This window comes from Elgaria multicarinata, chromosome 1, assembly GCF_023053635.1.
Source record: "Elgaria multicarinata webbii isolate HBS135686 ecotype San Diego chromosome 1, rElgMul1.1.pri, whole genome shotgun sequence".
NCBI classification, from domain to species: Eukaryota; Metazoa; Chordata; class Lepidosauria; order Squamata; family Anguidae; genus Elgaria; species Elgaria multicarinata.
The window spans coordinates 217,389,926-217,415,126 of record NC_086171.1 but is presented as its reverse complement, the minus strand read 5'-3'; the positions used below and the strand labels follow the sequence as shown (position 1 = coordinate 217,415,126).

The 25,201-nt window shown below is 48.1% G+C and overlaps 1 protein-coding gene across 1 annotated transcript in view; it reads right to left on the bottom strand.

Annotated features, from left to right (window-relative positions):
• Nucleotides 1–733: 733 nt before the first annotated feature.
• BPIFB4 (BPI fold containing family B member 4) overlaps nucleotides 734–25,201 on the bottom strand; it is a 56,315-nt gene continuing 31,847 nt past the window's right edge. The window contains exons 5-19 of the mRNA XM_063144543.1: nucleotides 21,486–21,557; nucleotides 20,987–21,203; nucleotides 18,458–18,562; nucleotides 16,936–17,079; nucleotides 14,799–14,859; nucleotides 14,360–14,420; nucleotides 12,636–12,727; nucleotides 12,136–12,348; nucleotides 11,222–11,275; nucleotides 9,553–9,723; nucleotides 7,616–7,683; nucleotides 6,025–6,067; nucleotides 4,684–4,747; nucleotides 2,650–2,726; nucleotides 734–757 (exon numbers count right to left, since the gene is read on the bottom strand). Coding sequence (XP_063000613.1) covers nucleotides 734–757; nucleotides 2,650–2,726; nucleotides 4,684–4,747; nucleotides 6,025–6,067; nucleotides 7,616–7,683; nucleotides 9,553–9,723; nucleotides 11,222–11,275; nucleotides 12,136–12,348; nucleotides 12,636–12,727; nucleotides 14,360–14,420; nucleotides 14,799–14,859; nucleotides 16,936–17,079; nucleotides 18,458–18,562; nucleotides 20,987–21,203; nucleotides 21,486–21,557 — 1,466 coding nt within the window. The remainder of the gene's footprint in view (nucleotides 758–2,649; nucleotides 2,727–4,683; nucleotides 4,748–6,024; nucleotides 6,068–7,615; nucleotides 7,684–9,552; nucleotides 9,724–11,221; nucleotides 11,276–12,135; nucleotides 12,349–12,635; nucleotides 12,728–14,359; nucleotides 14,421–14,798; nucleotides 14,860–16,935; nucleotides 17,080–18,457; nucleotides 18,563–20,986; nucleotides 21,204–21,485; nucleotides 21,558–25,201) is intronic.

Sequence of the window (25,201 nt, the reverse complement as noted above, 5' to 3'; positions counted from 1 at the left end):
TGTATTTTGTAATTGTGCTTTTAACATGTTGGTTGTTTTATTATGGTTTTAACGTTTGTGAACCGCCCGGAGAGCTTCGGCTATTGGGCGGTATAAAAATGTAATAAGTAAATAAATAAATAAAGCAGTTTTCTGACACAAAGGGGCAGCAGCCCTGCAACTGAGCATTCTGCTTTGCTCCATTTTCAAGGCATTTCTCAGTCCCACGGACAGGTGACCATGCAAGGTGTGGCATCTCCACCCCTGAACTCCATCAGGACCACTGATCAGCCTGCTCATGGTCTTCTCAGCAGACATAATACATTCATCCCTCCTCCTCCTCCTCCTCCTCCTCCTCCTCCTCCAGATGTTGTTTGTGGCCAAATCTAGAGAGACCCAACTCACCCCAAATGCAGTGGAAGCAGAAACATTTATTAAAATGAATAAGACAAGAAATGCAATGGGTGTGCGTGTGTGTGCATGCGCTTGCACATGAATGTGCAGGCCCACCCTCTGGAAACTCACAAAGCGACAGTGAAGGTTACTGTACACAGAATATGCAACAGTCTAAATCAGTTAGGGGAAACAAACACTAGTTTGAATCAACCTGCAGTTGAAATCAGGTTTGTGTTTGCCTAGAACGAGCAGGGCCCACGCTGAATCTATTCGGTCTGGAGAGCGATGTGGTGGAGCATGATGTCCCAGACTCTTTCTCTGACTGTTCTGGCGCTCCGCTTGGTACCTCTTCATTGACTCATGCAGACAACACAAGCAGATCCTGACAAAGAGAGAGAAGGGGGGCAGGGGGGTTCAGTCAGAAGCTTTAGTTCCTATTTCTTTGACTATCTGTTTTTGCCCAACACCGTTGTTGGTGGATTCCCACATTACTGCAGGGCACATTGTTAAATCCTTTCCGTTGTTCTCCTTCTTCTCTGAAAGTAGCAGAGTTGCTGGGTTTGCTCCGCCCACTGCCTGCCTCATTCCTAGCGAGCTGTGCAGGGCAATAGTCATAAGCACTCACAACTGCCCTCCCAAAACATCTTAACACAAGTCCCATGGAATTGCCTGAACGCATAGAAGCCAGCCACTTTGCTGAAGCTAAGCTGGGCTGGGGCTGGTCAGGGTTTGGATGGGTGACCAAATTGAAAAGTTTTAGCAGCAGCCCCGTTTTGGACTGGGACCAAGAGACCCTTGTTAATTTTCCTGCACGGAGCTACAGCGCTCCTTTGAGCACTCCTCAGCTCCTTTGCAAAGAGGGGGGAAATGTTAAAAAAAAATCATAAAAAATCAACCGATGACCCAATTTGATTCGAATTTGGTATTTGAATTACTGTGCCAATGTTGGTGTCTTTATCTATAAAGCTTACGCAGATGTAAGCATTTGTTTAAAATCCTGCTCCTGCGCCCACAGCAGCGGCTCGGGCGAATCTTTTGCAAAAGGAGCACAATTAAGGCAGGATGCCTGGGAGTACTTCACAATCAAAGCAGATTCTAAGGTGGAAAACTTCTGAGTCCTTTGCATGCAATTGTCAGTGATTGCACAGTATAACGCTGGTGTGATAAAGCTCCAACTGCTGTAGCAGATAAGATAGCAAACGGGGCGAAGGAAGGAGAACAGGAAGTGGGCGGAGCAAACCCAGCAGCTCTGCTACTCTCAGAGAAGAGGGAGAGAAAAATTACCCGTAGAAGGAGGCACATGGATCTGTAGCCACGATGGGACTAAGAAATAGAACCAGTAAGTAGAATTCATTTGCAACGTTGGAGACCCAGGGTCATGTGATGCTGTGCGTCACAGTAACCCATTCAAAACGTTTGAATAACATCAGTGTAGATTCCCACCAGGACTTACTCCAACTTTTTCATTGGGAGTGGGGTCCCCCCGGCTCTTCCGCCATCTGACCTCACTCCATGGTCGATCTGGGTGGGTCATTCCAGGTGGATGGTGCCCGGCAATTGGTCGCCGGAAGACAGGAAGAGGGTGGGGGGAGGTGAGGGTGGCTGTACTACTTGGATAACCATCGGAAACCCTGTGCTCTGTCCTGGCGTGGGCATTACCTGATGCCACCCTGCGCTAGCGAAACTGGATTTTAGGGGGAATGCATGCCAACGTGGTGCCGTGAAGGCAGGGCACTGATCAGGATCTGACCTACTGCTTTTGACCACACAACTGTGCTAACGCCCTGCTGCAGAACAACCCTTTGCTCATTTCCAGTGCAATCTTCCAGGCATGAGGACGCTGGACATGTGCATACACCATCCCTCAATTCCTGTCCCATTTCCACAAGATTCTATGCCTGACGTGCATTTTTTAATTCCAGTTTCCGAACCCAGCCCTGGGACCTGAAGAGAAAAGACTGGTTCACACATGCATATGCAACCCTCCACACTAGATGTCTGCATGCTTGATGACTGGTCCCTTTTGGACCATCAGTGACTGTGAGGAAGGAAGGAAGGAAGGAAGGAAGGAAGGAAGGGAGGGAGGGAGGGAGGGAGGGAGGGGACAAGGCTTGTCTTACTGCTCCCTCCTGTGATTCACAGGATGTTTGAAATGGGCTTGAACTGGAGAACTGATCCTGCGGACCTCCATGCCATTTGAGGCGATATGACTGCCCTGTCTGCAGGCTACGTGAGTGAACATCGCCTTCTGGTCTACAGAACTGGGGCACTTACTTCAATGACATCAATGTCAGCATTGTTGAAGTCTATGTTCAGCAGTTTGGGGAGGGGGACGCCCCCACCTAACACAGCTGTGGTTGAAAAGAAAACAAGGTTAATTTTCTGGTTTCAAGGAGAAACTGGGTGTTAGTCTGCTGCAGCAAAAACAACAAAGTTGCAGCAAAAACAACTAGAGGCTTTCAAGAGGCAGCTGGACAACCCTCTGTCAGGGATGCTTTAGGGTGGATTCCTGCATTGAGCAGGGGGTTGGACTCGATGGCCTTGTAGGCCCCTTCCAACTCTGCTATTCTATGATTCTATGAAAGAGTCTTGTGGTGCCTTAAAGACTAACAAATATATTTTGGCATAAGCTTCCATGGACACTGGGCTCATCTACACCTGCAGCCCTTTGGGGAGTGGGCAGGGATGATCATGGAGTTTTCCACTTCCAGAATCATCTCTCAGGAGCACACGCCAGCGAGTTGTCCTGGAAGTAAAGAGGGACATTCCAGGGGGCCATTTTTAAAATTTATTTTTAAAAGAGGAGACATTTGCACAATTGCGCGGGCACAGTCCTTTGTGAAGGTGAGTTTTTAAAAAACAAATAAATACACACACAACAAACTTTGTGCTGGAAGACACTGAGCACCATCCCAAAGGTGGCAAAAATGCTCTCCCCCTCACCCATGGACTCTCCCTGCACAGCTCCAGGCCCATTTCCTGAGCCCCGCTACTCTTGGGGAAGAGGGAGGATCCCGGGAGGGGAAGCCACTCTGCCCGTGGAGCTCAGGATGGTCCCGAGACCAGAGAAAAAACTGGGGGGAAAGCAGTCCCAGCTATCCTGGGAGAACTGAGAGCTCCATCACACCTGAACGTTTGCCCTGGTATTACCCCCTCTGTTTACTTAGCGTTTGAAAGCCTTACGTTCCGTTCATCTTCACACCTCTCCATGGAATCGCTTTCCCCCCCCACCTCGCAGATCTCATTGGTACCTCCCCTTACAATCTATTGGTTGTTCGCAGGGACACCTCACCCTGGCACGCCCCCTCCCTTTCATAAGAACACCAGAAGAGCCCTGATGCTGGATCAGACCAAGGGTCCGTCTAGTCCAGCGCTCTGTTCACACAGTGGCCAACCAGCCATCAGCCAGGGATGAACAAGCAGGACATGGTGCATCAGCAACACCACCTGCCCTCAAAACATCGGACTGAGTACGATGGGATAAAAATACACATAGAGGGTCGAGCGCATTGCTGGAAAAAAAAGTTCCTTCCCCGCACTTGGAAACCTCACAAAGAGTGGGGGAAGAGGCGAGATCAAGGCAGGACATGGATGACGTCATCTGAGTCTTTAGTATGCAACACATTGTGACAGCGGGCTACAACACTGGTGTGATGGAGCTCTGGGTGCTCGTCCCCAGTCATGAGATGCATGAAGTGTTAACCTTAAATTGGCAGATTTATATATGCATGTTGGTCATTGAAGAGTCTGGGAAGAAGTAACTGGAGAGTTTCCCCCTTATCTCCTGTCCTGGCTTCTTCCACCCAATTTTGCCTAAAGCAAAACCAATCTGTAGTTCTAAAAATATTGTGTAACAAGCCACCTTTTCAAGCTACCCCCCTCTAAATCACTTTGAAGATCCTTTTGGCTTGTGCCGCTTATTTGACCTGTTTTTCAGCTCATTTGAATATGCATTTCTTGCATATGTTTCAGGAGTACTGCACTTTTCCCCACTGACAGAAATGTGAAAATGCTTATTTTGGAAGGAGGGGGATGCATTTCAAAGAACACATTTTTTAAAAATACACATTTTAAATGCGGTCATAAATTCAGGAATTTGCAAACATTTCTTGGGGGAGGGGGAAGGTGCTCCTGCTCACATTTGCATTTCGGATTGTGAATGGGACACATTTCCATGATTTGTGAACAGAAATGAATTCTTGTGCATCCCTAATTGGGGCTGGCCTGAACTTTAATGTGGTTTGATTTGGGGCACGAAAGAAAGAAATCGGAGTGTTAAATAGAAGGGGAGGGGGTTGTTCTCCTTACCATTCATTGCTGGGAGGAAAGCAATTTCAAAAATCTTGCCGACCAATCCCTCCATGAGTGAGACCTGCATCAAAGAGAAAAGGGCTTTAACAGTTTCGGCTTATCCAAAGTCAAAAAAATACTCAAGGGCCCCATCACTGGTTTTCTTCTGGATTTAATCACGTCTTCATTCTAAACCTGACATGGTCTAAATCGGTCTGCTTGGCTACGGATGACTGCACTTGAAGTGAACCCCAAGAATTATTGCTGGTTGCAAACTTTCCCTAGAATCCAGATGTGCTTGATCTTCCTTAGCCACAGAGATAAGAATTCTAAGGCTGGTCCTAAATCGTCCTCTCACTTCCAAGATGGTGTCAGATGTGTGGGACATGTCGAAAAGGAAGCCATTGTATGTGACGCATGCACTCATGCAATGGTAAGGCCACCCCCACCCCCAAGTGGCTTCACGCATTTAAATGGGCAGATATGTACAGCTAATAAAGAAAGTGTACACCTAAAAATGTAATGTGGCAAGCACGTATTTGGAAATACATGTATCACAGGCCACAGCTAGACCGAAGGTTTATCCTGGGATCATCCAGGGTTTGCCCCTGCCTGAGCACTGGATCCCCTGTGTGTCACCTAGATGAACAGGTTTGACCCCTGGACGATCCAGGGATAAACCTTAGGTCTAGCTATGGCCGCAGTATCTAACGGATAAAGAACCAATACTGGCTGCAATTCCCTGTTGAAAGTACAGTCGGTGGAAAACCTGGATTTGTGTCTCCTTAACGTGTGCTTCGGCCTTTAGTGACTTGTCTGTTACTACCAACTTCTCTACTTCTTGACTAGACCTTCTGCTTCTACTGCATGAGAGGAAGCAGGAGGAGATATTATTGTGGCACATGGGATAATTTGTTTGCCAGTGATCCACTTCATCCTAAATGCAGACTTTGGGCTCATCTACACCAACCAGGATATTCCACTATGAAAGTGGTATGAAAGCGGTATATAAAAGGCAGGAGCCACACGACTGCTTTATAGTAGTATTGAAGTGCACTGACAACTGTTGGGGCCCATTGACATATACCATATACTGCTTTCATGCCACTTTAATAGTGTTATATCCTGCTTGGTGTAGATGTGTCGATGGGCCCCAACAGTTGTCAGTGCACTTCAGTACCACTATAAAGCAGTAGTGTAGATCCTGCAGAGCACTTCAATACCGCTATAAAGCAGTCGTGTGGCTCCTGCCTTTTATATACCACTTTCATACCGCTTTCATAGTGGAATATCCTGCTTGGTGTAGATGAGCCCTTCACCTTTCCCTCATCCCAGTGCTCAACCCAACTATGTTCTTACATCAAATTTCCCAACGTTCGTAGAAGCCAATGAGAGGTGGGTCCTGCAGAAACAAAGAGAATAATCAAAAGGGAATCAGAGTAAATCTACAGGTTAGTGTCCTCATCTGATTTCAATGGGGGGAGACCCACACAAGGAAATATTCAGAACTGTGGGCCTTGAACAGGGCCAAATGCAAAAGGCCTTTCCCAGCTTTCTCTCTTCTGTAGAGGGAACACAGTCCAGGAATTCCCCCCCCCCCCCGCCCCCTTTTTAGGCATATAAGAAGGAGGTGGGAGAGCTTTTACAAGCACCCAAATCTGCCCTGGGGCAATCAATGCTTTAGCCTGGCTGATGTCCAGTTGTATTTATTTATTTATTTATTATTAATTACATCTCTATACCGCCCAACAGCTGGAGCTCTCTGGGCGGTTCACAAAAATTAAAAACATTCAAAGTCTAAAACAACAGTATAAAACCATAGTATAAAATACAATACAAAAGCTCAACCAGATAAAAACGGCAGCAATGCAAAATTACAGATTTAAAACACCAAGTTAAAATTTATTTATAGACTGTTAAAATGCTGGGAGAATAAAAAGGTCTTCACCTGGCGTCTAAAAGCATATAACGTAGGTGCCAAGCAAACCTCCTTAGGGAGCTCATTGCACAGCTGGGGTGCCACAGCAGAGAAGGCCCTCCTCCTAGTAGCCACCTGCCTCACTTCCTTTGGCAAGGGCTTGCGGAGAAGGACCCCTGAGGACGACCTTAGGGTCCGGGCAGGTACATACGGGAGGAGGCATTCCTTCAGCCTGGCCCCAAGCCGTTTAGGGCTTTAAATATTAATACCAGCACTTTGAATCGGGCCCGGACCTGGACTGGCAGCCAATGAAGCCATTTTCCCTTGCTGTCTTGGGTTTGTGACTGAGGCCACAGCTAGACCTAAGGTTTATCCTGGGATCATCCAGGGTTCACCCCTGCCTGAGCACTGGATTCCCTGTATGTCACCTAGATGAACAGGACGATCCAGGGATAAACCTTAGGTCCAGCTGTGGCCTGTTTTTATCTTTTGAGGTTGAGATTTTTGTTTCGTTTGGTCTTTTTAGGTTAATTGTTTAAACTAGGGTGACCCTATGAAAAGGAGGACAGGGCTCCTGTATAATTAACAGTTGCATAGAAAAGGGAATTTCAGCAGGTGTCATTTATATATATGAGGAACCTGGTGGAATTCCCTCTTCATCACAACAGTTAAAGGTGCAGGTGCCCTGTTTTCTTTTAAAGCTGGTCACTCTAGTATAGCTCCTGCAGCTTTAACTACTGTGATGAAGAGGGAATTTCACCAGGTTCTCCATATCTACAAATGACACCTGCTGAAATTCCCTTTTCTATGCAACTGTTAAAGATACAGGAGCCCTGTCCTCCTTTTCATAGGGTCACCCTATTTAAACTTTGAAGCACGTTGCCTGGGGTATTTCTGTTGTAATGGGAAGGCAGGACATGATAAACATTCACCTAAAGCAATAGTCCTTCTCCATCACCCACCCACAGGCTCTCTTTGGCAAAAGCATGAGCCAAAGGATGAAACGTTGAAGTTAAGAGGTGCTTTACTTACTTTTCAAGTTCAACACTAATTTTCAGCTTGTTGTCTTCAACAGAAAATTTGGCCCACAAAGTAGACTCCTATAATGGAAAAAGTGGCTCGTCCAGACATTTCTTTAACCACATCCCCTCCCCAAGCCTCAGGAAGGTCTGGGCCCACTAGCCATGACTCATGGGCCATTTCTACAGCAGCCCAGTGTAGAGGGAGGGGGAGGAGCTCACGAGATCCTGATTGTGAGATCCTCTCCTAAGTCCACATGTGGGCACGACATCCCAGGAAGAAGGAGGTCGTCGCGCCCTCCATTGTTTTAAAGTAGCTGAGCACACGTGCACTCCCCCGATTCCTCCCAGCCCGGTTCCTTCCATCTACTGCTCCCCACTACTCGTGGGGAGGAAGGAAGAAGCCAGGACAGGCAGCCACACCTCCCGTGGTCTCGGGACAATTCCGAGACTGCAGGAAGATCTTAGAATCATAGAATAGCAGAGTTGGAAGGGGCCTACAAGGCCATCGAGTCCAACCCCCTGCTCAATGCAGGAATCTGCCCTAAAGCATCCCTGACAGATGGTTGTCCAGCTGCCTCTTGAAGGCCTCTAGTGTGGGAGAGCCCACAACCTCCCTAGGTCACTGATTCTATTGTCGTACTGCTCTAACAGTCAGGAAGTTTTTCCTGATGTCCAGAATCTGGCTTCCTTTAACTTGAGCCCGTTATTCCATGTCCTGCACTCTGGGAGGATCGAGAAGAGATCCTGGCCCTCCTCTGTGGGACAACCTTTTAAGTATTTGAAGAGTGCTGTCATGTCTCCCCTCAGCCTTCTCTTCTCCAGGCTAAACATGCCCAGTTCTTTCAGTCTCTCTTCATAGGGCTTTGTTTCCAGACCCCTGATCATCCTGGTTGCCCTCCTCTGAACACGCTCCAGCTTGTCTGCGTCCTTCTTGAATTGTGGAGCCCAGAACTGGACGCAATACTCTAGATGAGGCCTAACCAGGGTCAAATAGAGAGGAACCAGTACCTCATGCGATTTGGAAGCTATACTTCTATTAATGCAGCCGAAAATAGCATTGGCCTTTCTTGCAGCCATATCGGACTGTTGGCTCATATTCAGCTTATCCCTGGGAAAACCCGTTCCCGTCCCTCCTTCCTCCCGGGTGTCCCTGTGCGTCATTTGGATGCACAGGGACTCGGCCGTGACCAGCCTGGATTTTCGGGCTGGTGTAGAAATGGCCATGGTCTCAAGAGCCACTCCCAACTTGACTTTGCTCTGCCCACCCAATGTAGAATGCATGGCCTTCTCCTTAGCAGCTCACTTTGCATTCTGCCCAATGTCCTCATAATAAATACATAGCCATAACTATAGTAAGCCTATATACACCAGTTGCCGGGGAACATGGGTTGCACCCGTGTCCTGCTTTGTTGGTCCCTGGCCGATGGCTGGTTGACCACTGTGGGAACAGAAGGCTGGACTAGATGGACCCTTGGTTTGATCTTCTGATGTTCTTAACTTAATGTTACTAAGCACAGCTAAGTTTCTCAGCTGGAGTCTGCAGCACAGATCTTTTATCCCCTATGATATGTGTCCCAAACATATAGGTTCAGAGGTCTGGGCCCATCTTCGAGCTGATGGGCCAGCCCCATCTCCACCAACCATGTGAGGATGGCATATCCAAGCGAGCCAATGTGTCGACAATCCTTTGTGTAGAGGCTGTGCATAAATCCTGCCCAGAAGGAGGAGACAAAAAAGGGCACTCCTCAAATAAGGCCCGACCGGAGCTCTGAAACACCGCCTGGCCCAGCCAGTCTCCTCTTTGCTCAGCTAATTGGATGATAAAGGACTGAAAAAAGGATTTTGACAACCGGGAAAGGTATAATGCTTGTGACACACTCAAACTAAAAAGAACGACGTGGAAGGGAGGAGGTTCTAGAAGGCCCTGGGCTGTTTCTCAATACTCACAATGTTCAGGACGCAGAGTGATTGGTGGCCGTCGTTTGGTTTGGATGCCAGCACTTCAGAAGTAGCCATAAGATGGATCAGGCCCTTGTCTTTCTGCAGTTTCACTGATGGAACTTCCGGGACGGACACCTTCAGAAGGAGAGACCGCGGCTCTGGAAACATCTGGAACACCTGTGGATTGGCCAGAAGAAAGATGCAGGGAATGCGGTTTTGCCCGCCATCAGGGACCTGCTAGTCTGAACCCTACTGGCCGCACTGGCATGTCTTTTAGGCTCCACCCTGAACCCCCGGCACCTCCCTCTGGTGGAAAATACATCTGGCTCCCAAATTCATGGGCGAGGAAAGGGAGGCTATCAGTGAAATGGAAGCTTCAGGAGCAGAGGCAGCATTTGCCACAATCTGGAGGCCAGATGCTGAGGGACAGATGGCATGAGAAGGCTGCAGACTTTGTCTGGTTGGGCACTGTGGGAGAGAGGGGGCTGGACTAGAGCCATTGGATCTGGACACAACAGGGATGCAAACTTGTGCATGTCACCAAGGGCATCTGGGCCTCCTGCTTGATGGCAGGGCATGTGCTTGGCAGTCCAAAAGTCCTAGGTTCACTTCATAGCAATGGCCTTGGTTCCGTTCTGTGATACATCAAAGCAATAGTGGTGCCCCAGCCACCTTGGAGACCACATGGATGAAAGCTGTGTCTGAAGTGTTGTAAATAACTAACTGAGCCTGAAATCCGAAGCACTTTTCTTAGGGAGTAAGTCCCAAGGAACTCCGTTGGAACTACTTCTGAGAACATGTGCTTAGGAGTGCATTGCACATCCCTTCCCAAAGGTCTTGGAGCCAATCAGAGTAAGCAATACTGGGCTACATGGACCAATGGCAGCTTCAGATATTCATCCATGCCATAACTCTATGGAAGTTTTCCATCATACTAACTGTCATGGCTTCACCCAGGCAATCCTGGGAACTGTAGTTTGGTGATGGTGCTGAGAATTCTCTTAGGGATCCCTAACCCCTCCTCCTGCAAAATATAATTCCCAGTGTTCCTGGGAAGGGGAAATGACTGCTAAACTAGTGTGAGTGTAGATCTACCATAAGTGGATATGGCCACGAGGCCGAATTGGAAGTCTTTGCATTGGGTTGAATTGCTGGTGGGTGGGCTTTTTAGTCCTCCAAATGTGTTGACCCACTGGTCATGGGGGCTGGTAAAGGATGGGATTTGTAGTCCAACACATCTGGAGGGCACCAGGTTGGACTGGTGTGTTTTTTCGCTTTACATTTGTTATATCATGGTGAATTTGTTGAGGTTCTTTTACTGAATGGTATAGCCATTTTTTAATTTTTATTTTGGTCATGGTCCCTTTGGGGCAAAGCAGTCATTTTGGCTTCATTTCAGTTTCTATGCTTATTGTTGTAGTTGTTATTTACACTCATGCAGGAGCCAGGAGAAATCCGATATTCATTTTTAAAACCTTCTTTTTGGTAGGTGCTCGTGGAATTCATACACCGGTCATTGCCCAACTTCCCCCCACATTAGGCTGCTTGGATTTTCACAAGGCGAAAACTAAGGTGCGGCACACGGAACAGCCTGCGCAGCAGGAGTCGTGCAGCAGCAGCCAACAGGGTTGTTCAAAGCACTGGCTTGGACCCAGCCCAACCTGAGTGGACTCACCGCAGGAATCAAAGCCCCGAGAGTTGACGTTGTCAGAGGAGGGAGTTCAGGGAACTGGTAAAGAAAAAGGGGGGAAATGTGCAAAAGGTAGACATGAAAATCCCAGCTATTCATTATTTATTTCTTGGCTGCATAGGGCTGAATCTGAACAACAGTTTACCACGATTTAGCCCCAGGATCTATTTTTAGTGCCAAGAATCATAGAATCATAGAATAGCAGAGTTAGAAGGGGCCTACAAGGCCATCGAGTCCAACCCCCTGCTCAATGCAGGAATCCACCCTAAAGCATCCCTGGCAGATGGTTGTCCAGCTGCCTCTTGAAGGCCTCTAGTGTGGGAGAGCCCACCACCTCCCTGGGTCACTGATTCCATTGTCATACTGCTCTAACAGTCAGGAAGTTTTTCCTGATGTCCAGCTGGAATCTGGCTTCCTGTCCTTTGAGCCCGTTATTCCGTGTCCTGCACTCTGGGAGGATCGAGAAGAGATCCTGGCCCTCCTCTGTGTGCCGACCTTTCAAGTATTTGAAGAGGGCTATCATGTCTCCCCTCCATCTTCTCTTCTCCAGGCTAAACATGCCCAGTTCTTTCAGTCTCTCTTCATAGGGCTTTGTTTCCAGACCCCTGATCATCCTGGTACTGAGCCTGGTACTGAGAATGCTTTTGAGCATATGAAGAGTGCCTTTCATTTTGAAACCGACACCAGACACTATCCATTTGGGATTCAGCACAGACATTTCCAGCTCAGAGGGTGAGTCTGGCTTCCTGGTGTGGGCATCCCTGTTTGGAAATTAAGGATGCAGTTGACCGAAATTCTGAACGTTCTCCTTTCCCCATGTGTCTCCTGCTTCCCCTCTTGGCTTGGAGGCTACAAAAGTATCAGAGATCTTCCACTGAGCATCTGCCCTCCCAACTCACCATTCCATCTGAAATGTCGATGTCCAGAGCACCTTGTTTCTGCAGGACAGCAACCACAGAGCTGAGGAAGTTCACGGAGAGTCCGAGCTGGGAGTTGGTTGTATCGGCCATTGGTGGCATTGGAGGCATGGGCACCCGTGCTGGCAAGGGGACGACTTCTGGCTTGCCCAGCGGGTAGTCAAGGAGAGGACCAGCCACCTGCCCAACTATAGTCTAGAAGGAAGAGACACAACTATTGCAGGTTCCAGCAAATACTAGGCAGGCGCTCTGATTTTGTTGTCTCCTCCTGAACTCCACTAGTCTGGTGATGGAATCATCATTTGGAGGTTGGGTTTGAAGGCCATATGAGGTAGATTCAAAGCCCACTCCCACAGTCATGGGGGGATCCACAGACAGCAAAAAACGATTCTCTTAACTGCAGGAAAATGAGAAGGGAACCAGAGCAAATCCAGGCAGAGCCCACTCCACTCTCAGGACCCCTTCAGCAAACTTGGACTCACATTTAAATCAACTTCCAGGAAATGTCCCGAGACGAGTGGAAGGCTGGAGACCGTGTACTGGATGCTTCCCAATATGCCCAGTGGGACCAGTGCTGCAAGGAGAGAGAAGGGCATTTCAGGGGCTCCCAGGCTTCTGTTCATTGCTAGCTCTTCAGACTCTGATCTTCAGATCCAGGGGGTCATTAGGAGTGGCAGAGGGTTGGGCACCAACAGAGCACACCCTTGCAGGATATGGTCCACCAGGAAGTTCTCCTGCACAGGCACCAGCCCTGCTTCTCAAAACCCAAACCAAACAACAACCCCCCCCCCAGAAGATCAGGATACAGACCAAGTAAATTCTGTGTCTCCAAAACATTCCATGAGTTCTGGAACTACTTCCCTCCAATAGCCGGAGAGCTCCGGCTATTGGGCGGTATAGAAATGTAATTAATAAATAAAAAATAGATAGATCAGTTGCATCTGCGTGTGATGAGAATGATATATAGGAAACAATGGGCCTGTTCAGGTGACACTTCAGGCTCTGTGGTTAGCGGAACTGTGGTTCTCTGGGGTTAGCACTAACCACAAGCCGTGCTGTCATACATGACACTTTAAGCCACGGTTAGAGCCGCTAACCCTGCTGAAGATGGTCTGACTGGGGTTAGCGAGTGAGCAGAACACATCGCACAAGACACCTTAAACCCTGCAGCTTAGCCAAAACCCTTAACACCAGCAGGATTTAAGGTGTCTTCTGAACAGGCCCAGAAGGGGGGGCAGTTGCCCTCTGAGCAGGAGTGGGTGAGGTGTTTGGCCAGTCCTTCTGCATTAGGGAATTATGTCCCAGAGGAATGGAAAATGCAATTCTATCATCATTAATCATTGGCAAAGAGTTTTCAAAGTGCATTGAATGACAAGTCTTTCCCTCATTTCCTCCCTCAGTTAAATTACCACTTGGCTAGTTATTACATTCAGCCACTGCCCTGCCACGTTGACTAAAATCTGTTGCTGTTAAAACCAAGATTGTACTAATTGTACTAATTATATTATTGAAGGGCTAACACTCTGAACTGTCTTGTTACTCCTTGGGGGTTGCCCTGGGCATTAAAAGTTGAACCAGTCTACAAAAAGGGACTCCCAGAGTACTCGGCGCACCAAGCAGGATTGAGCTGCAAGCAAGAAATCCATATTTGTAGTTGTAGTGGTTGCATAAAGCAGGGCCGGATCTACACTACTGCTTTAAAGCGCTTTATAACAGTTTTATAGCGCTTTAAAGCAGTAGTGTAGATCCGGCCAAGGACAGACTGTGCCGTATTTCTGTGTTTGAATGTTTAGTAAAGACACGGAGCTGGGGGTGGCGATGGCCGACAGAAAGCTCTGGCATGGGCTGGTCCATGAAGTCACGAAGAGTTGGAAGCGACTGACCGAATAAACAACAACAAACACACACACACACACACACACACACACACACACACACACACACACACATATATATATATATATATATATATATATATATATATATATATATTCTTTGCAAGTTTGTTCTAATTAAGCCCCATAGAACCCACAGTAGGAGAAGTTATACAGACCCACGTGCAAGAATCCAAAGATGCCACACGTTTTATGAAGGTATAGCCCTAACCCTACACTGGTCTGGGTTCTTCCCCGGGAGGCATCCTTGGAGCAATTTAATGCTCCCTCAAAGAGCGAGAAGAGACAGAAGCAGCTACACAGAAACTTACAGTTCACAAGTCCCAACTGATCATTGACAAGACCCAGGACAACGTCGAGGACGGGACAAAGCTGGAAAAGGCAACATTCCCGTGAGACATTTGTGGCAAAACTTGGCAAAACGAACAAAGCAATTGTGCAAACAGTGACTCCTGATTATTTCATGGGGAAAGCATTGCCTCCAAGTCTGAGCCGGAAACTCCAGCCAGCTAAGGGGATAACCCATGTGTGCAGCCCTTGAATGGTTCCAGGAGTGGGGGGTTGTGCAGGAAAACATTGTGGTGGATTAAAGACAAGAGAGAGGGGCAGGGGGAGGGATACCCTGTAGTTCTGTGAGGGTTTTAGTGAAGGGGAGTTATCTCTGTGTCCTCCTGAGACGGCCTTTGCTGTCATGAGCCAGATCTTGTTGCATTTACGGCCACGTATGTCTTCGTTGATTACAACACTTACCAGATCAGGAAGAAGCTTGTTTAGGACACGTGCTAATAAATTATCCACAATTGGAAGCAGGCTGCGAAGGAAAGGGAAAGAAAACAATGACAAAGAATTGAAGGATGAGCTTGAGTGGCCAGAAATTCAGTTGACATTTCCAACAGAGTTGAGCTTTCCACTCTCCTGAGCAGAGAGCAGGTCGGGGAGGCATTTCCCCCTGACAAGGGAGACCTATGGATGGCATCATCTGTAGATTTCTAAGCAGAGCATTTGGGGAGCAAAGGAGCTCCTTAACCAATCAGTGTAACTGATAATACTGATTCATACTTCCCCCACATTTAACTGCTGCAGCCTCCCAGGGCTGAACCCCAGATTTCGCCAACTCTGCATAAAAACATTCAAATTCCTGCTTCTGTCAAAATTTCCCTGTGTCTAAATTCCAACTGCAAAATGCTTCCCGTTGACTCTCTGTTCTTCCCCTAAACTCTGGTGGACAGTACGTCCCAAAGGGGTTTAGGACCTTCACAGCTCCTCTTGCATGTGTGTGTGGGCAGGAAGGGGGGTGACGGGGAGTGTTGCAAGACGTTTTTGGGCAACAATGAAGCAACCTTGCATGATCCAAAAGTTTCAGTCCAGGATGTCTTGCAATGCTGTACATACGGCAGGAGCAGGCATCCTTGTGCCCTCCAGATATTTTGTACTACAACTCCCATCGTTCCTGAGGTATAGTCCAAAACATCTGGAGGGCCCCAGGTTGCCTACCTCTGCTGTCGAGGATGCTGGGGTTGGAATCTGAAAGTACATGCAGTGGCAGAGCATGGGCCAAAAGAGACCTCCATCTTTGAAGCATGGGCGTGCACAGAACATTTCATTAGGGTGTGCACCTAGGGATATTTTTTAAATAAAGGTTAACATTGATTGAATACTCAATACTAAAGGTTATTATTTTTATTCATTCATTTCTTAAACCCTGATACCCTACTTTGCATTAAGCTTGCCTGACCATGGGAGGGCTGTGGCAAGTGCGGGTCGGTGGGAATGAAGAGATGCTCCTTAAGCCACAGCACTGGTGGGGATTTGTAAGCCCCGGCCAAAGGAGGGGCTTAAAAGGCAATATTAGCCTTCGGGGACCTTCCTCACGTCCTCTTTGAAGTGTGGCTCCTGGCAGAGGGATTTCTTTTCACGCCTGCTGCCGGGAGCAACGGTGTGTTGTCGGGGGGCACCACAGCAGCCAGAGAACTGTTCCTGCTGCACGTGGATCCCCCTCTGGATCCCTAATCATTGCCCCCCAATTTGGTGCTTATTGCTTGAGACATTAGGATGTGCCTGGACACACCCGGCACACCCCTTGTGCACACCTATGCTTTGAAGGCTGTTCAGAAACTGCAGGTGGTTCAGAATGTGGCAGGTGGATTAATTTCTGGCATGAGCTGCATCGAACACCTATGCTCTCTGAGCTCCAGCGGTGGCTGATTTGTTTCAAAGCACGGGTGCATTGCTTACGTCCATAACCCTGTATGGCCTGAGCCAGGACCCCTAAGGGAGCCCCTTCTTCCATATATGCCCTCCAACTCCTTAAGAGGAGTCATTGGGGGTCTTTTGGTGCTTCTTCATTCTGTTAGGCTGCTGGCCACTGCGGAACGGAGTGATCTCTATGCTCTGCAACCAGCCCCTGCTTCCAGATCTCGGGGCTTGCCCCCGTTCGATGGGCAGTTAAGACTGTTCTTTGTTTTAGTTCTAATGCAGGTGATGAAATTTTAATTTGCCCTCCCGCACTGCATTTTGTTGTTTGGGCTTCATTTAATTTGTGCATCTCACTGCGAGAATCATGATTGGAAATGGATGATGAATAGTCGTAATAAGCACCAAATCCAATTGGTGTATGGCCCCTGTGCCCTGATAACAGGGCAAAGCCCAGCTGGTACAAGACTACAGGAATGGGAAACATTTTGGGGAGACACAACGTTGTTGGTCGCTTGCTAGCATCTCCTGGGCCATATGCAATTGGAGGAAGATGGTGAGCTGACCCACCAACTCCACGTAACACCCATGAAGATAATGAGACCAAGCATGGCAGACATTTCCCAAGACCCTCTAGTAAGGGCCGTAACACAGCAAGGACCATGGCCAGTCTGTACAGTTGGATGAAACTCACCCTCTAAGGAGTCGGATTTTAATGCCCCCAAGAAGTGTATCGCAGTGATCGATCACCAGCTTAGGGTAGCTTGTGCCATCCATGGTCAGCCGGACAATGGCCGTGATATTCACCTCCACCGCAACATCAAGCAAACCAAGGAGGCTGCGTTAGAAAGAAAAGGAAAAATACAGGGCTGATTTCACTATTTATTTATTTATTGCATTTTTATACCACCCAATAGCCGAAGCTCTCTGGGCGGTTCACAAAAATTAAAACCATAATAAAACAACCAACAGTCTAAAAACAGAAATACAAAATACAGTATAAAAAGCACAACCAGGATAAAACCACGCAGCAGAAATTGATATAAGATTAAAATACAGAATTAGAACAGTAACATTTAAATTTAAGTTAAAATTAAGTGTTAAAATACTGAAAGAATAAAAAGGTCTTCAGCTGGCGACGAAAGGAGTACAGTGTAGGCGCCAGGCGGACCTCTCTGGGGATTTATTTATTGCATTTCTATTAGGGCTGTGCACGGACCCCCCGATCCGCTCTGGATCCCGATCCACAACTTTTGGATTGGGTCCACTCCACTTTCAGCTGATCCACCTACAGCCCACTCCGCTCCGCAGCGGGGCTCCAGATCCAGATCGGTGCTCCGTGTTTTCCCCCCATAGACTTGCATTGAAAATGTCAAACGGCTATAACTTTTTTAGTTTTAAAGTTAGAAACATCAAAATGGGCACCATGAGAGCTTATAAATGTATCCAGATTCATGCCCATTTTGAAGGAAATCCGAGCATGCCCTGATTTTGGGGAAATATTTTTAAAATTTCTCCCTCCCCCCCGTTTTCAGAAATGCAGTTATCTCTGTCATTTTTCCAGATACAGACCTCTAATTGGCCACCATCACAGCTTCCACCTAGATCCTTATTCATGCCCATTTTGGAGGAAATCTGAGCATGCCCTGATTTTGGGGGAATATTTAAAAATATTTTTCCCATTTACAGAAATGCATGTATCTCTGTCATTTTTCTACATACAGGCCTTTAAGTGGGCCACACTAGAGGCATTCAAGTGGCAGCTGGACAACCATCTGTCAGTGATGCTTTAGGGTGGATTCCTGCATTGAGCAGGGGGTTGGACTCGATGGCCTTGTAGGCCCCTTCCAACTCTGCTATTCTATGATTCTATGGGCACCATCAGAGCTTCCACATTGATCCTTATTCATGCCCATTTTGAAGGAAATCCAAGCATGCCCTGATTTTTAGCGAATTTTTAAAGATATATCTAAATAATAATAATAATAATAATAATAATAATAATAATAATAATAATAATAATAATAATAATAAATGGAGGCCTCACAAGCAGCTCCTCATCCTTGCCTGTATGGTAAATAAATAGCCAGGCTTTGGGCAAATGTAACTCTCTGAAAGCGATCATTGGAGCAACACCTTGAGCTGGACTCAAGACATTGCCATTAGTAAGTCTTATGTCTGTGCATGTGTTGGAGGAGCCAAATTTACCTGCTTACCTCTTACCATTGAGTGCTACCCTGGTATATAGATCCAGGTGGACCCCAATTCCAGGTAACAGCCTCAGGTTGATCCTGGGAAGAGTCAGCTCCACAATTCGTAGCCTGGAGGGAACAAGCAGAAAGTGAGCTCACCCAGAGAAGTCCATCTCTTGCAACCAACAAGACCTAGTGGACATGAACCCATTTAAGCTGGAGATCAGAAAAAGCCCACTCTTGTCTGCACAGTCCAATCCTGAGTTCTGTTTTTGGGCCACACTAGAATGTATTGGAATAAAGGCAGGTAGCTTTTATAAATATAGATCAATGCAAACTTAAGGGATTATTTCCTTGTGTGGACAAAACTCAGCTTCCTGGTTTCAAGACGGAATAGGTAATGTTTACAAGGGATGTCGTTTGTTTATTTTATTTATTTATTTATTACATTTCTAAACCGCCCAATAGCTGGGGCTCTCTGGGCGGTTCACAAAACCTTTTCTGATGTTGCAGTTGGTTGCTGACCATTTGGATCAAGAATTACTTAGGGTAGTAACAGAAAATGTGTGCCCTTCCAGATGTTGTTGGACTGCAACTCCCATCAGCCTTAGCTAGGGATGTTGGAGTCATCCACAATAGTTTCAAGTGAGTTTGCATTTCTATGAATCTGACCTTGCAGATTCCGCATCTTTTTCCGTGTCGTGCGGATTCCGCAAACTTACGGACTTTTTTTTTTTTACTTTAGGGGAGGGATTTGCACAAATTCACACTTGCACTAATGTGCATTAGCACATATGCACACATCCACTAATGCACATTAACACTAATTCACACTTGTGCAAGTGGAGCAAAATTCTTGAAAACCCTAATAAAATCTAATTCCATTAATGAATGGATGATGGAACAAAAGACACCTGAGAATCTGCAAAACATGGACAGAATAGATTTAATAGAGCTGCAGGCCAACAACATCTGGAGGGCCACAGATTCCCCATCACTGATTTAAGGAATGGTCCATTCCAGCTGGAATAAGTTATTATGGGCAAAACAGCAGTACCGTGTCTCCCTCCTTCCCTCTCCTCTGAAGGGAGAGGAGACGCAGGGCTACCGTTTTCAGCAGCAGCAAGGTGCATCTCCCATAAACCTTCCAAGTGACAACTTCTGATTTTAGAGGCAGGGCATAGCATTGCAGTGCCATGCTCAGCTGGCAATGTACCTGCATTCAGCCACCCGCCCCGCCCCACCCCATAGCTGTATACACGGAGGGCTCTTGTAGTGTGACTGGAATCCTTGCTTTTTGAGGCATTTGAAGACATTTGAAGGGCTGATAACAAATACATCTGGGGAGAAGGCCATTGTGGTCATGAGCTCTACATCTGACCTACTTGTGTTTTTTAAAATGTCTGAAGAAAGGTTACAGACATACAAGTGTACATACAGAGACCTATCTGTTTGTTCAGGAAACCTGCTTTTGCATCACTTGGATTATGTGGATTTAAACAAATGGGCACATGGATCAAGAGTAGAAGCATTGCATTGTATTTTGTTATGTTTAACTGTTCTACAGCCTTTCAACCTTTTAACTTATCGCAATCCACATTAGTTATGGGGTGAATTAGAAAAGTAACACATACGTACATACAGTCTACCACACCACACCCCATCCACATTAACTTAGCATGAACATCTGAAGAGAACTAGAGCTGTCCATCAGTAAATATGTGATGCCACCACATTTACAGCTCTTTTGATTAAGGGCCTTGCTAGGCCAGGGGTTAGCGCAGTGCGAGGTCCATGCTCATCCCTGTGCATCCAGATGACGCACAGGAGATCCTGCCCTCAGCCAGGCCTCAAGCAGCCCTGGCACCGTGCTAACAGGAACCGCTTGTAGAGCAGTTCTTCCCGCAGTCCCAGCCTCAGGTCAGGCTGAGGCCGGGACCGCGGGTGTGTAGCCAGGTCCGCTGCTTTTCCTGGCTACCGGAGTAGCCGGAAAAAGCGGCGGACAGGCTGCAGCACTCCACAGGCGCGCTGCGGCCATCAGGGCTATGGTGGAGACATGGGGGTCGGGGCGGGAAATGGAGGCCGGGGAGATCGGGGGGAATCGTGGCCCAGGGGACATCGGGGGGAATTGCGGGCAGGGGGACATTGGGCAGGGGATCGGACATCGTGGACGGGGGGGGCGGGGGAAGGAGAATTAAAAACAACAACAACCCCTACTTACCTTTCCTGCCACTTTAAAAATAAAAAATGGCGGCCGCGACAGCTCTCCTCCAGAGCTCGTCAAGGCTCACGTCTGAATAAGGGCGAGATCTCGTGTTATTCATGACGTGAGGTCTCCCCTCCTCTCCCCCGGATTCTCACTGAGGTCTAGCAAGGCCCTAAGACAGTGGGAATTCAACCAGAAATCCCTCTAACTTTCCCAGGTAACTTTCACATTAACAAGTCTTTCTGAACGTGGGTCTGCAGACCAATTGTCACAAGTATTGAGAGAGAGAGAGAGAGAGAGAGAGAGAGAGAGAGAGAGAGAGAGAGACTCAGACCTTCCTTCCTTACCCTGTGAGTCCTTGGACCGTGCTGAGTAAGCCTCCTTCTCCGAGGATGCCGAGGATGCCTCCTCCTCCAAGTAGACCTCCATTTCCCAGCAGGCCTCCATTGCCAAGGAGACCCCCACCACCACCAAGAATTCCTGCAGTGCCGAGCAGACCTCCGTTACCCAGCAGGCCTCCCTGACCCAGCAGGCCTCCAGCGCCTGGACCACCACCATTGCCACCTGCACCAACAGGAGCACCATAGGTAGCCTGCCCGACACCATAAGCAACAACATCTCCTCCTCCTCCTCCTCCTCCTCCTCCTCCTCCTCCTCCTCCTCCTCCAAGCAAACCACCGAGAAGCCCGCCACCACCACCACCAAGCAAACCTCCAGTGACCCCACCCAGAAGTCCTCCACCCCCACCACCCCCAAGTAAACCCCCAGTAACACCTCCCAGTAGGCCTCCTCCACCACCACCACCACCACCAAGGACGCCTCCTAGTAGGCCACCATCACCACCACCTCCGTTGCCAATCGGCAGCTCTCTCATTGCGCCTTGGAGGGCGTTGCTTTGTGCCATCGAGTTGGAGACAGCTGCAAAAGCAAATCACAAGCTGTGAGTGTATGTACACATGGGGAAAAGATGGCGGCAAGTCTAATTGTGCATCTCACTGCTGCATTTTTAGTATTATTGTGATTTATTAGTAGAGCTTGTGCATGCAGCATGTCACAGTGGGAAAAGCTCTACTAATCACAAGTAGTCCAGTTCTGCATGGAGTTGGATCATTTTGGATGAACCAACTACACGCAGAACCGGACATTACAAGAGACACAAAGTTCCTGCTGCTGCTTCATCAGGGTCTGTTTTGTTTCTCCTTCATAACATCTCATTTAACACAACATAAGAACGTAAGTGGAGCCGTGCTGGATCAAACCGAGGGACCACTCACAATGGCCAACCAGATGCTGCTAGTTGGGAAAGAACGAAGCACCCCGCTCTGCCGGGCCCAATCCCCTGCACCTCCAGAAAGGCCCTGGTCTGAAACCTGGGAGTGACTCTGCCAGTCGGTGTAGACAACAATATTGAGCTAAATGGACCAACTGTGTGTGAAAGGTGAAGGAAGAAAACTGCACTGGAAGGAATATAAGAACTTTATATTACTCCTCAGAATTGTAAGGTGCTATGAACAGAGGTTAATCCCATTAAATTCCAGAGTAGTGTAGTGCTTAGAGTATTGGGCTGGGACTCAGGAGATCTAGGTTCTAGTCCCCACTCGGCCATGGAAGCCCCCTGGGTGACTTTGGGCCGGTCACAGACTCTCAGCCCAACCCACCTCACAGGGTTGTTGTTGTGATGATAAAATGGAGAGAAAGAGGATTATGCACGCCACCTTGGGTTCCTTATGGAGGAACAAAGGCAGGATATAAATGTAATAAAATAAATACATTCAGTAGACTTACTCCCAGGTAAGTATGCATATAATTGAAGCCTTCGTCTTTTATATATACATATAAAAATGGAGAAAGTCATGTGTTCACTAGCACCTTGAGACTAACCTTTTATTTCAAAATGGCATCAGTTATCATGGGCAACAACCTACTTCATCAAAGGCTGAGTTGGAAAGCGTATGTTATCGTATAAGTTATAGAATCATAGAATCATAGAATAGCAGAGTTGGAAGGGGCCTACAAGGCCATCGAGTCCAACCCCCTGCTCAATGCAAGAATCCACCCTAAAGCATCCCTGACAGAGGGTTGTCCAGCTGCCTCTTGAAGGCCTCTAGTGTGGGAGAGCCCACGGCCTCCATAGGTCACTGATTCCATTGTCGTACTGCTCTAACAGTCAGGAAGTTTTTCCTGATGTCCAGCTGGAATCTGGCTTCCTTTAACTTGAGCCCGTTATTCCGTGTCCTGCACTCTGGGAGGATGGAGAAGAGATCCTGGCCCTCCTCTGCGTGACAACCTTTTAAGTATTTGAAGTCTCAAGGTACCATTGAACAATTTTCTTTCTTTAGACAATCCTGCTCAGATAAAATGTCCAAGGACTTCCAAAGGAAGAAAATACACTTGTGATAAGTCCAACACACCTGTCTGTGGATTTTTGCCCAATCCAGTTGGGAATTAGACTAACTGATCTTAGTCCATAGTCCTTCCCAGTCTTCGTACACTTTGACTTACCATTGTGCAATACGCCCTGGTTGACTCTGATGACAGCATCTGTTGGAAGCAACTGGCTTTGCGACGGGGCCAGCAAACCACAGAAGACAGAGAAGCTCAGGACTGCTAACATCTTGGCAGGACCAACACCTGCTGAGATGGAACGTAATTCTTAGCACCATAGAATCATAGAATAGCAGAGTTGGAAGGGGCCTACAAGGCCATCGAGTCCAACCCCCTGCTCAATGCAGGAATCCACCCTAAAGCATCCCTGACAGATGCTTGTCCAGCTGCGTCTTGAAGGCCTCTAGTGTGGGAGAGCCCACAACCTCCCTAGGTAACTGGTTCTATTGTCATACTGCTCTAACAGTCAGGACGTTTTTCCTGATGTCCAGCTGGAATCTGGCTTCCTTTAACTTGAGCCCGTTATTCCGTGTCCTGCACTCTGGGAGGATCGGGAAGAGATCCTGGCCCTCCTCTGCGTGACAAGCTTTCAAGTCTTTGAAGAGTGCTCTCATGTCTCCCCTCCATCTTCTCTCCTCCAGGCTAAACATGCCCAGTTCTTTCCGTCTCTCTTCATAGGGCTTTGTTTCCAGACCCCTGATCATCCTGGTTGCCCTCCTCGGGTCCAAAAGTCCAATAGACTTTTCCCATACAAGATTGAGGGAGGTTAGCATGAATGGCAGGCATTTTGCAAGCACCACAGAAATGATCAGTAAGCAAAGCAAACCACCATCCAGAGTCCTCCGCAGAAGGTGTTCACCCTGTATACGGAGGCCCAACTCTGCTTTACCTGAGTGTTTCCTTTGGAGCAAGAGAAGCTCGGCCTGGGTTAGGAGATTCTCGGTCAGTGGGCGTGTTGGGAGTTCTCCATAGCCACCTTGCGCTTGCCTTCGTCTGGCTCTGCCGATGGAGAGGCGGCAACGGCCATTTATATCAGCGGCAAGTGGTGGGAGGCCAAGAACGCGGGGCCAAGGAGATTGAGATAATGAGCTCACTGTTGTCACGTTGTTGTTCTTTAAAGTATGTGATTTGCCATATTCGGGTGTGAGTAATTATTTGTAAATCTGGAATTGGTGTTAAGCAAGAGGTATCAAATGCCCTCTGGGTTCCAGAATGCTGATATAGATTTCCTTGTGCTTCGCCAGGAGGGATGGGGGGCGGGGGGCAGGAAAGATTCTCCATCCAATAAGATGGCTTCCTTGGGCCTCTCTCAGGGCCTGCATCCTCTTTCTCTTATGGACAGCGCATGTGCAAACAGCTGCCAGCTTTCAGGACTTATCCAGAAAGATCCGATTCTGGAGATTAGGAGCACTGCTGTCGCAGGGCCTGCCCAAGAGATTTTGCCGCCTGAGGCAAGGGAACAAGACAGCATCTCCCCATCTATTCCTCATACAAAAACTGACTAAAACTGGCGGTGGAGTTTTAGTTCAGCCGTTGTGATGGGGCCGTATCCTCCACTGCACCTAAACGCAGCAGGCTAGCTTAGGGGGTAGAGAGGGCAAACTGGGCTGGGAGATCTGTCCTCCAACACAATATCCTTAGTCCCTGTCCCCTTGCATCTGCTGCCAGAGGCAACGGCCTCACTCTGCCTAATGGTAGGGCTGGTCCTATGTTTTGGAGCAACACATCTCTTCCATCTCAATGTTTAGGACGTTTTCATGTTGCTCCTACCCAGAAAACCGCAACATTTCACACAGTGCTGCAAGGACTCAACACCAGTATTTGATAAGGATGTGCTCCGCTTCTCCTCGAACAGGAGAAGCAGGAGCGGAGCGGGAGGCTTCGCCTACCCTTAAGGCGGAGGCGAAGAGGATTGGGGGACCCGCGGAGCGTTGCGGAGCGGATTGAGGTGAAGGCGGATCCTTCGCCTCGATCCGGAGCTCCGCCAAAAAGGTAAGTGGGGTTTACCTGGCCCTGCCGCCGCTGCCACCCGTGCGGTGACGGCGGCAGAGCCAGGTAAGGGACCAAGGGGGAGGGGGGTCTTACCTGAGTCCATCTGCGGTCCCGTGGCTGCTTCAATTGAGCCAGAGGACTCAACCAGGAAGACTAGGCCACCTAGTCTTCCTGGTTGAGGCCTC